A 12,464-nucleotide genomic window follows, 5' to 3' on the forward strand; every position below is an offset into this window, starting at 1 on the left:
CAGGACCAGAAAGACTCCAGTATCTACTGGAACACCTGGAGCGTACAGCATGTTTATCTATCCATAGAGAGCCACCACATTCTCTGACTTTACACCAAGGTACCATTAATGCCTTTTCCTCGTTCCTGAGCTGTTGAGAGACTATTCGCCATCTAATGGCTGCTGTGGAGCTGTCTCGTTTAATGCTGCAAAACTAAGAGTTCTGTAAGGAAAGGGGCCTCTATAAATAAACTGCTCAACAGACACGGTGGGTATTTTAAGTAACAGTGGTTTATTACGAAAGACCTTGACTTTCTAACACTGTAGAAGTAATTCCTTTGTGAGTGCTTACCTCTAGATTACTGTTGTAAATTACTGATGACAATGTTGACACGTTTTAAAATGCTTTCGAATTGTCTTTAATCTTTATGTTGGTTTACCATTGTCAAAGATAAGCATGTCAAGTGTCTTGCTCAGCTTTAGTGTTTCTACAGTGGTGTGTGTGTGGGAGGTTTTTATTCAATATTTATTCTTTTCCATATTCCCGCAGTCTCGCTCACGTTTATAGAATATCATACAAACGGGGGCTTGTCTGGCTTTTGGTTGGTTACAAAAATTCCAGGTTAAAGTTTAAAAGTAACCGTAAAGGTGAAATGTAATGTAATCTTCTGTTCCTGGCAGCAGTGACACTGTTTACGGGTTCAGAAACTCGACAATAGCTTTAGGGAGCATTGTGCTGCTTTCTTTTCTGCATAAATAAAATAAAACGTGAACTTTATAGTTTGATGCCAGATGGATTGCGAGTATTCACGCAAGTCTTCCCTGAGCTTGTCTCTTCGTATGGCAGATGGCAGGTGCTGATACAGAGGTGGCACAATGCAGCTTCATTTCAATCAAGCACAATGAACGTTCAGCCAGGGTTTCGTGCTTTTTCCCGACAATGAGCTTTAGTATAGATAGCCTGAGGAGTAACAATACAGCACGGATGTCATAAAAAGTGCAAATAATAATCATAATTGTAATAATAATAAAAATCGCAAAAAAGGTTTGAATGAAACATGCAGGATTTCCTGAGACTGCAGTTTTATACCAGAATTCAGCTGCTGAGTGGCTGCCTCGTGAAAAAGGGAATGTGACCCCTTTGAGATACCAACTAGTTCTGATTAGCGTTTGATTTTTAACCCATTATTTTTTTCCAAAAGGAAAACAAAACCAAAACATTCTGATAGAAACTTGAAACCTTCCATTGCAGAGAGTCTACAGCTCGCTCGCTCTCTCTCTCTCCTCTCTCTCTCTCTCTCTCTCTCTCTCTCTCTCTCTCTCTCTCTCTCTCTCTCTCTCTCTCTCTCTCTCTCTCTCTCTCTCTCTCTCTCTCTCTTATCTATATATATATATATATATATATATATATATATATATATATATATATCAGCCTCAATTTCCTTGTCTCAGACTCAAGCTGGCCACGTGAGTGAGGCTGACCTACAGCACAGGAAGTGAGAAGGTAGATAAAAGGTAAGTATAAATTAGGGGGCTGGGGCTGTTATAATACTTCTAATGGGGAAAACAGGTAAGAAATCAATTTTTAAGCCTTGACTGTGACTCATTAAAAATCTTCTTCTTGTGTAATAAGATCATAAATAACTATTAAACTCAACAGTGCTGAATTTAGAAATACTAAAATAAATGCAATTACTTCGGTGACAAACGCTGCACTAGAAGAATTTTTCGATCTTATTGGAAGACATTGTAATTGAAATTATTATGTTTCTTTTAGTGCTTCTTAACTCTGCACTGATCTCCAGAGATGTTTCTCGCAGACACAGATAAAGGAAAACACAAAACACTTTGATTAAATAAGGTTTACTTAATAATTTACATATAGGTGTACATTTCTTTCAGTTCACAATTATTTCCTAGATAACTTTTGAATTCCACTCTCTAAAAAATAAAATAGTCTCTATTTTCTGCATGACATCAGAAAAATTATTTTACAGAATTCTTGTATGACAAGAAAAAGCCCACTGGGGTTGGATAACCTTTCTTGAAACAAAAAAAAGAGTTATGAAAAGCTAGATACCTAGAGGGTGGTTTCAAGCTTTGAGAAACAGGCAGGCATGAAGCAGAATCTCTACGACTTGCAGAACGGGTCATTCTGCAACACTTTTTAATGTTGATCCAGATCATGCAACGATGCAATACAAATTTTGTTTTTTGTGCAAGCTAGGGTGAAGCAACACTTAATTATTTTCATAATGTAATGTTTCTGTAGGTACCAGCTGTATTCCAATTTTGATCTCCGCTGATACATCACCAAGTTTAGGATTTCTACTTTTGAGACGGCACTCTGATTAAAAATAGATGGCAAATTCAGTTCTCAATTTTATTTAAAAAAAAAAAAAAAAAAAAAAAAACTTAAAATTTGTTCAGCGCGCAAAGCCAATCGAATTTCCCTTTTCTACATCTAATGATAAACGATGAGATTGGAAGCAAAACTGTCTATCTCACTTTTTTCTGTATCTGAGCAACCCATGGCAATGCTAGACCAACGCATTGCTAATGATCTGTAATGTTCTGGAATGACAGGTCTTTATTATAAACAGTCTTTCTCCAATTTCAAGTCAAATCAACATCTGGGAGACAGGCACATGGTGTGGCTGACGGGAGATGCTACTATTACTGCATGTCAAGCATTCCTATTAAAAGCCCAGGTTTTAGTTACTGTATGCTGCAGCTTCAGCGCTGTGTATCTTGTAACAAGTGCTATCTGTCGGTCAGCCTTAGTATAGCTGGAAATTAGACAGCAGGTGCCATGCTTCTAATAGAAACAACATCGCCTTCTATGTAAAAAATGCAGAATGCTACCAGGAAAATGAGCATCAGTTTTCAATTGAAACGGCATGAAAGAAATCCATCAAGATCGTGTACAGAATAATACTGCCCCCCTCAGACATCGCCGAGAGCCTGGTCTATTCCCCAAGCCAGTCCAGTTGTCCTTCTATTAACCCATAACGAAATGCTGCCTAGCTCTGAGCGCACTGTATCTGGCAAGCACTCTGCATTTCCTGCAGGGAAGATTTCGGAGCAAGCCGATCTCCCTGCTTGCAGAAAAAAAGACAGACTAGACAAGAAAGGCACTGCAGCCACCCCAGCGGAAATATATTTGTAACTGAAGCAGTTCATTGAGGAAGCTGCTTTTGCAAATAGAACTGTATTTTGTTAAAGACTATTATGCCAAACTGGTGAAGAGGAATGTATCGTTCACATCAGAGACTGGCATCTTAATTGAGAGAATAAAGAGCCTGTTCATGTTGTGGTAATTGTGTTTTTTTTTTTTTTTTATGTGATCAAATTACCCCTCACAGGCACTGACTTCTAGTTTGAAAGCATTAGTTACTGCACTGGAGATTAAAAGGAATTAACAAATAAATAATAACAATAATAATAATTCAATGACAGCACCATTATAATCCCATTACACAGCGTACATATACAGATAATGCTATGGCTACAGCAGTGTTGGAACTCAGCAGCACAGATATTTTTGCCTGAGCCAATGCTGCCTTCCTTCTCAGCCAGAATGCATCCCAGGGTTTTTCACTTGAGAGAAAAATGGGTCTAATGGTTTTTTTTTTTTTTTTTTTAAATATAGGTTCCTTCACAAACGGTTCTTTTCTGACCCAAGCGGATTTGGTACAAAACTTTGAAAGGGATGAGGTTGGTTCCTTTGCTGAAAAAAAATGGACGACACCCTAAAAAATATTCAAAACGTGCTTTTGCATCGGCCTCGGTTCGTTTCATTTGGAACAGCCTGTTAACCCAAACTGTTCGGGATCTCACACATCTCACTGTAAACGAACCAACTGCTTTTGATCGCACACCCAAATGAAAGAGGCCCAGAATCGATCTTCTCTTACCAGGGTTCTTAATCATTACAATATTATATATATACATTTCTATACAACTATAGGTTATAATATACAATATTTAAAAAAGGCTGCATAATATATAAACTCATATCTTTAAAAACGTCCACTAAACAATCACAAAAGAAGCTTGAAACATAACTGCAGTGACGTAAACTCTTGGACCGAACGGCTGCTCAGTTCAGGCAATAATTTTTTCGTTGGAAACTTAAAGTGCGTTTTTTTTTGTTAGTTTTTTTTTTGTACAGAAAAGAAAGCAATGGGACGGGGCTACTGGACTCAGTAATATACATGTGTTAGCTTATTAATCAAAGAGAAAAACAGTGCTTATAATAGGCAAGCTGGTTCAACGTGGAGCGTACAGACTCGTTTAAACCCCGCCCATCTCCTCGATTTATGACCAACCAGGATCGGGAACTCACGAACCGAGGCACAGCTCGGTGGTTTTGATTGGTTCCTCTGGTGTTTACCATGCCATTACTTTTCAAATGATTAATAGGCAATGCAAACATAATGATATCTGCAGTGGTATGAGCCATTGGTAAAATGATACCACAGTGGCAACACTATGAACCAATACCCAATGGCTGCAGTGTGATGGTGCCAGGATTGTTACTGCTGCTTATCGTAGCCAATCACAGTGTGATAATCCACTACAGCTGTGCATAGCAAAGACACCTTGCGGGGTTCTTTGGAGACCCTACGGTCACATGAACCACTCAAACCCCAGAGTTCGCTATCCTCCACCTCGGCTGTATAGTCAGGAACACGAGCAGTGGGTTTGGTCTGTACAGAGCGGCCCACAGCGATGGCTCTGTGATGCAGCCACGCACAAGTGACCTTCAATGGAAGGGCTCATTCTCCAGCGGCTGTTCTGTGAAGAAAGGGTTTAATCTGCAGATCGCCCAGGACAACGATTAAGTCTATCACTGTTGTATCTCTAGTGTCCGTTTTGTGAGTCCTTACTGGTCTTTGATCTTGGTCTCTTGGTGCGTTCTTGTTCAGCTGCTTTGATAAAGTCACTCATCACAGTGTGTAGGATGGCACAAGGGCACCACACCTCCTTCAGTAGTACTGTATTACTCATTTTGATTGTTTCTGAATTCTATTCTTCACTTGGGTTGCTGCTGAAGGTCCGTTGCACTCGGGAATGAGAGAAGGAGTGCACAGTAATCGGGAGGAATCTTTGGATAAGTGTGATGTTCCTTGACTTGAAGTGCAGCGTCCCATCTGGGTTTTTTTTTTTTTTTTTTTAAAGCTGCAGAGTTTGTTGTGTCTTTTTGGAGGATTTAGAAATCTGGAGTGGTCCCAGCTGATCTCCCCACTTTGAGGGCTGGAAAATAAGATAGAGAAGAGGTCAGGGTGTGGCATTTGCACAATGGGCCGATCCATTGTTAAATCATAGCAAAGAGAAATAAAGCATGGGAAAGCATTCTAATAGTGAGGTATGGCAATACAAATTAATATACAGGACAAATCAGGGTAAATTATGGTAAATTCATTGTCTGGGGCTTGTCTGGGTGCTCCTTTCTTACCAGTCATTTCTCATGAGAACAAGTTCTAACAATAGAGATTACTGATTGTGTGGGGCTGGATCCTGCTGTTCACATCCTTACCTATATTTCCAACCAGACTTTATCTACTTGCAGGGATCAAGAAACAATTGGCATTAGCCCAGGATTACAGGATTTCATGACTAAATATCTGTGTTTTTGGGGGCTTTTAGAAAATCAAATATGCAAGCAGCTTGAGAAACACAGACACTTGCAAGCTTTCAATTTAGTTTGGTTTACAAATGTGAGCTTAGAAGGTAATCTGATTACTAGGTACCTGTGCCCTGGTTCATATATGATACAAAACATATTTTTTGTTGAACTACCAATAACTAAAAATAATCCAAATTGTGTGTTAAAACAGAACAGTAAATAGTCTTGCATTGTATTCAAAGCCGCCACTGTAGACCTAAACTTAAACAATACTGCATTGTAACCCACAGCTTAAATGAATACTTTTACATGCTTCAGTATCAAATTAAAATGGACTGAACTTGATTTCAGAAGCCATTAGGTTGAATGTGGTCAGCCCCTGAGTTTGACTGAAGCCATCGCCCCACAGGGTAACAGCTGACACATTAAGAGATTAAACCCACTTTTCAAATCCACTCTAATGGTACCTTCTGCTTCCCCTCAGCTCAGCCCTACACTCTCAAAGTCTAATTGCATCAAATGGTGTCCACAGCAAATTCATTATTCCCCATGCATACCTTGCAGGGTTTTAAATGTTATTTATTAGCTCTGCAATAAAGGTTAAACCCTTTTAATAGATTCTTCCGCTGATAAACGTGACCTCTGCTGTTGGTTTTGTGGCTTATTCATTATTGAAGCTACAGCTCTCACAGATTTAGAGCAGTGACGTTTGACTGCAAAGTGTTTATTTTGTTAGCATTGCTTTCCCAAGTCCCTTGATTGAATTTGGGGTCGTTTGAACCGAACCCATGAAAGTAAAAACCCACTGGGGTTTCAGTTTTGTTTTTCAAATAACGTCTGCTGACATCACAGATTCTTAGGGATTCCTAGCTTCGTTCGTTAGTCCTGACATTCTGTTCAATAGTGATAATTAGAATGGAGGATGGGTCACTGAGAAGCTGTAATCACCCTGAAGAAACGATTCGGTTTTATTCTAAACAGAAATCCGCTCAGGCTTCGAATGAATGTGATCTGGGACCAAATAACATGAGTTTGAAATAATCCAGTTTTTAAAATCGCTTGCATTCAGGTATGTGTCACATTCTTTGACGACAGTTCTGAATACATGAATTTAGACTGTAGAGCGCAATCAGAGAGGTGACTAAAATAGTATTCATGTTGTCAGCAAAGTGCAGCTAAATGTCAAAGTAAACCAATATTGGGTTCTGGTGATGCCCTTGTCCTGTTTTAAAACACGTGTGATAACCTGCAACACACACAGTCTGCACTGCTGTCGCACTGTGCCTAACCCTGGTATTTTTCTCCCTGTTTTTTTGCAGGCTGTTGCAGAGTTCCAGAGTGCCTCTCAGAGTGCAGCGCTCCGGGCTCCATGCAGCGACTGCTCGGCTCTGATAAGGAAGACGGAAGCTTGCTGGGTTTGGCTGGGTTCCAGCCCTCAGAGGAGTCGCCGAACGAGGGGATTAATGACAGATGCAAAGTTCCTGCCCTGCCAATCTGCACAACTCTAGACAGATGCTTAATATTAATACATATTAATCTATACAGTACTTTCATACACACCTTTTCAGACCTTCACAGAAGACGGTGACAATGTCAGCTGGTTCAACCTGAAAACAGAAGCAAAGCAAATAATTAGTTTAACTACAAAATGATTTGGGAGGGCATTGGAAAAGTACTGAAGTTAATAAGAGATTGGAAAATGAATTTTAAAACCTTAATAACTCCCTATTGTGTGAAAAGTATTCTGGAGCAAATGAAGTTTTGAGAGAGGATTTGAATTTCTGATGTCAGCCAATCGTATGTCTTTCCAGTATAATAGTTAAAACTATTAAAACAGTCTGAGGTCAATATGGCGACTGGCAAAAACATATAACTAGACCACTAAGTCATCAAATTCACAGTCAGAGAAAAATGCAGACGCTATCAATATCCAATATTATTCTACAGTGCTATGAAATGATAGTGCTCTAATACAGTTTGTATAAACAGCTTTCTTTCTAAAAAAAACCCAAACAAACAAAAAAAAAAACAATCATTTTTTAATTACTAATGTGGCGCTCTGAAGAATTTTGTGAGGAACAGTGTTCTGGTTAAGAGTGTCCCCACCCCTCGACTCTCTGGATGTCTAGCAGTGAGTGAACACACACTGTATAGACAGCCCGGCCACGCTCAGTTTGACATCTCAATGCTGGCTATTACCACAAGGGCACACTGTCTCCTGTCTCCAAAGCTGAACGCCAATGCACAAACCAAGATCCCACCTAAAGGGACTTGTGACATGTCTGAAAGGGGTCAGACCCAAAATGATGCAGCCCCAGCTGGTTAACACCCAATGAGGTGTGGGGGTGGGGTTTAGCTAAACCAACTTCAAAGACTGCATGAAGCGGCGAGGTGATCGGAGACCTGTGAGCTCCCCTGAGATGTCACACCAGGTTCAGACGGTATGCAAGCTGCCCGGGGAGAGGGACATCTTCTCATCCACTCAACAGCCAGACAAAGGAGAGAGCCGCAGGGGGGGAGCGGCAGCTGGCTGGCAGGCTGGGCTATAATTGGCTGTTCTTAGAAAACAAATGAATGGATACAAAAATAGAAATCCCAATCCCCAAGCAGGAGATATTGAATATTCATAGCTCAGGAAATGCAAGCATCGTGGAATTGGGGCAGATTTAGGGAACCAACATTGGGAAACTGCAGAAATGTTTTTATTAACAGATATCAGGGCAAATGAAAAATAACCAAACTAATAACCATGGGGAACGGCAGTGTATCACACAGCACTGTCCGTTACAATAGCAGTGTATGATTGTTATAAACAGGGAGCTTTCGTAAGAGGTTGTTTTAGTAATGAAAGCAGTACACCCAAAAAAACTATTTGTGGCTATGGCACATAGCTTTAGCTCTATAATTAACACAATACAGTGTCTATTGTAATGCGATGTGATGAGCTTTATCAGGCATGGGCACACAATGTGTGAGAGATTACAGCCCACAACCCAGTCGTGTATCTGCCCATACCCGCTATGCAGCACTCGCTGTGCGGCATGCAGCTGGCTCAATCGCCACTCTACAACTTCCTCTTATGAATCCTACCTGATAAGCAGCTATTTTTTCTTTCGTTTTTTTTTGTAAATACACCCTTAACTAGTTTACTTGTTTGCTGCAGAGGAGCCTGGGTATTTTGTACAGTGGTTAAGACTCCCTTGATCGCTGGTTCAGAGTACCACAGCGCCACCTATAGACGTAAATCATCTCTATATTGCTAATGAATTGCCTAAGTGCATAACCCCGCTGTGACCTTTCCCCTGGGGCCCACACAATAAATAGGACCCCAGATCACTGAAGGCTCTCCACACACAGCACTGTACCGTGGATTGCATAGACTGCTCCAGGAGTTATTGCACACCAGAAAGCAATACAAGGAAAAGACCAACAAGAACACAACCCTCTCCCGTAATTAACTGCAGCGCACAATGTGCTAAGCGGTTTCTCTTCACTACTTCTATTAGCTGTCACGGACATAATCAATTCACTGTGTATGGACTATCCAAAAAGGTTTGTCTGCAAAACAACTTGATACTTCTTCAACCTGGTCTTTAGTGGAGGGCAGCTGGCTTGGTTATGGTTCCTAAGCACCCAACATTGCCCCTTACAGTTATTAATAAAGCATTCTTTGGGGCTCCTGAGTGGCGCATCTGGTAAAGTGTGGAGTGCAGGATGCACCCTATAGCCTGGAGGATGCCGGTTGGAGTCCAGGTTATTTTATTGCCGACCCTGGACGGGAGCTCCCAGGGGGCGGCGCACATTTGGCCGAGCGCCACCGAGGGGAGAGGGAGGGCTTAGCCAGGGTGTCCTCAGCTCACCAGGCACCAGCGACCTCTGTAGACTGACCGGGCCCCTGCGGGCTTGCCTGTAAGCTGCCCAGAGCTGCGTTGTCCTCCGACGCTGTAGCTCTGAGGTGGCTGCACAGCGAGTCTGCAGTGTGAAAAGAAGTGGCTGGCTGACGGCACATGCATCGGAGGACAGCGTGTTCTCGTCTTCGCCTCTCCCAAGTCTGCACGGGGGTGGTAGCGGTGAGCCGATTACTAAATTCAAAAAAATAAAATCATAATAAATAAAGCATTCCAAACACAGCAGACCCTGGCTTCCTATTGCAGACGCTGCTAGCCGGGGTTCCTCTGGTGGTTTGTGTGCAGTGTCTGGGTACAGCGTGGATGGAGACATGCACAGCATACCGTATTGTTTTTGTATTAAACCATGCCAAACATGGGAAGACTCGGCCAGTGATGGAATTTCTTGTCTCAGAATGGCACAGAACTTCAGCGGAGACACAGACTGCCACCTCGCACTGAAATCCAATGCCTTCTAAAAACAAGTCATTTTGAGGACGAGAATTTGTGGAAAGGGGGCAAAGAGCGTGGATGGGAATGGAAAGAGCAGCTTATCTTTACCCTATTAGGGCATAGGACCGGACCCTACCCTGAAATCCTTTGATTATTTTAGAATACATATAAACACCCCTTGAAAAGGAAACAAGTTGTGCTAACAACAGCATTTGGATAGCGTCCCTTACCTTCGAATAGCTTCTAGTTAAGGGTAGCCAGCTTTGCTGGGTTGTTCTTGTGGCGCAAGCTATTTTTGGAGTTTGTAACCTATTGCGTTGTGCTTTGTATCTTGTATCTGGCTGCATTACATCTCTTTGTAATTTTGATTCCTGAATGTGCCGTGGTCAACAGACTAGCCCTGCAGAGGAGACTGGGGTAGACAAAATATTTGAAACACCTGCCATAGCATAATCAATATTTTCTGAAGGAGATATGACTGTTTCTTGGTGATTACTGGCAAAAGATGTGCGGTTTAGTACTTTTAACCTCATCTCACCAACAGGGGTCAGCATCTGTAACGGCCGAGCATCACACAGCACTGCTGCCTGTCACAATTTTAATTCATGCAGGGAGGGTCAGACTGTTCCTCTTGTAACAAGACATTGTCAGTTTTGAAATCTGCTTGCCACTATGTCACACTGCTGGCCAAATAGGCACGCTCCCAATGCAGTATCAATGACATCTTCAAATTCCGTTATAGCTCCTTTTTTATCTCCTGTATGGTCTTCTAAAGGCTAATAACCTTCTTAAACACTGGCTTTTTTCAAACTATTTTTATCCCCATATGGGGAAACTACAGCAGATCTCTCAGTCCTGACAACAGAGAAGAGGGTGACTCCATCGAATTGAACATACGCCAGCAGCTAGCTGTGTGTGTGCTGACTTGTTCGGTTTGGAATCCTGCTGTGGGAGGCTGGAGCCTGGCTGTGCTGGTTCCAAATGCCTGCCTATGATCACCTCCTATTGGAAGTGAACCTTGGCTTGATTTCTCAAGAGGAGATGCGAGAACGCTGTGGAGCGGAAAACCGGGCCGGTCTGGCAAAGACACCCAAAGGATCGGTCAAATAAGAGACTGTCAGAGACAGAGGCAGCGATTTTCTAAGAGTGCAGAGGATGGGTCCCTGGCTGTGATGCTTTTGTGAAGTGCAGCGAGTACTGTGAATTACAACAGTCTGTGTTGTTAGTATGCAGAGTGGAGACTGAATCGCTTACCATGTCTATTACTGCTGTTTTGCTGTGGTGGTAAGAGTATATCATTTTATTGGTGCTTATAAGTGCAAGCAGTTAAAGGGATCCACAGAAGTGAAGTCCACTATACACTGCTGCCTGACTACCTACTGCAGATTGAATATAAATGCATCTTCCTTTCAAATATACAAGAAATATAGAGGACTGTATATTAGTGATGCATCACTTCACAAAGGAATGAGATGCCGTAGACTTTAGATCGGGTGATCTCGGAACTGAATTTCGGGCATCACTGGGTGTCAAACTGTGGAAGCAGATCAGCTAAGCTGCAAAATAAAAAAGACCCCACCGCACAGCAATTAAATGGGTGTATGTATATTTGATCTCATTCTTTCACTGGTTCAGTACACAACTCCCACGACCTGGGGGGAATGAAAAATGAAAGTGTTGATTGTGCACGTTGCGTTTTATTTTGCTTCGAACTTGCTTGGGCAAATTGCTGTCAGACAACTAGGTCCTTTTTTGATTTGGAACATTGGTTAGACTGACAGTGAGGACAGAGATAGGATGGATTGTTAGCGAACATACACAGAATTGTATATAAATATAATTGTAGGTCACTTGTTAATTAGGAGAGCTTGCATAGCAGACAATTCCACCTTGACCCAGAGTTTCAAAACCGCATTGCTTAATGTACCTAAAATACATTTGCCTTGATTTTTTCTAAGGCTGTGGCCTGGATCGCACTGCACCCTGCTGTTCCGAGTCTCAGTGATCCTGTGGGTCTGGTATTATTGAAGCCGTGTCTGTCAAGCCTCATGTTTTAAATCAGTTTTTTTTTACTGTATAATGTGGAACATGTAGCTCATTCTACTCTGACATCACTTCTGCAACTTCCCAAAGGACAATTGGCAAATAAGATAACCTCCTCTCAGCGGATTGGTTTTTAATAATGCAATCTCTCTACCTCGCTCCCTATGGAAACTCTTGGATATCCACCCTTGTATATTGCGAGGGATTTTTTGGTCTACAAGATACAGTATTGGTGTAAGAAATTGGTTCTAAAACTGATTTCAACCACCTTAGGGAATGCATTCCCCTTCACACTGTCAAATTTAATTTAAATAACACAAAGTGTTGACTCTGTGACTAGATCACTCATAACAAATTGTTTATCCCTTCACTGAAAAAGAATAGAATACTTTTGGAATTGACCAAACTGTTTTCAGAGTAGGTCACACGATTGCAGGTTTTGACTTTTGACAGGTATGCAAAGAAACAAA

The 12,464-nt window shown here is 41.6% G+C and overlaps 1 protein-coding gene across 2 annotated transcripts in view; it reads right to left on the reverse strand.

Annotated features, from left to right (window-relative positions):
- Positions 1-2,032: 2,032 nt before the first annotated feature.
- The window catches only part of spns2 (spinster homolog 2 (Drosophila)), a 65,911-nt gene continuing 55,479 nt past the window's right edge, over positions 2,033-12,464 (reverse strand). The window contains exons 12-13 of one of the 2 annotated variants that reach the window (XM_041240983.1): positions 7,172-7,218; positions 2,033-5,238 (exon numbers count right to left, since the gene is read on the reverse strand). In XM_041240983.1, the coding sequence (XP_041096917.1) occupies positions 7,176-7,218 (43 nt within the window). In that variant the 3' untranslated portion in view covers positions 2,033-5,238; positions 7,172-7,175. The other variant, XM_041240982.1, reaches the window with a different exon arrangement.

The sequence above is a fragment of the Polyodon spathula genome, unplaced genomic scaffold, assembly GCF_017654505.1.
Source record: "Polyodon spathula isolate WHYD16114869_AA unplaced genomic scaffold, ASM1765450v1 scaffolds_732, whole genome shotgun sequence".
Lineage (NCBI taxonomy): Eukaryota > Metazoa > Chordata > Actinopteri > Acipenseriformes > Polyodontidae > Polyodon > Polyodon spathula.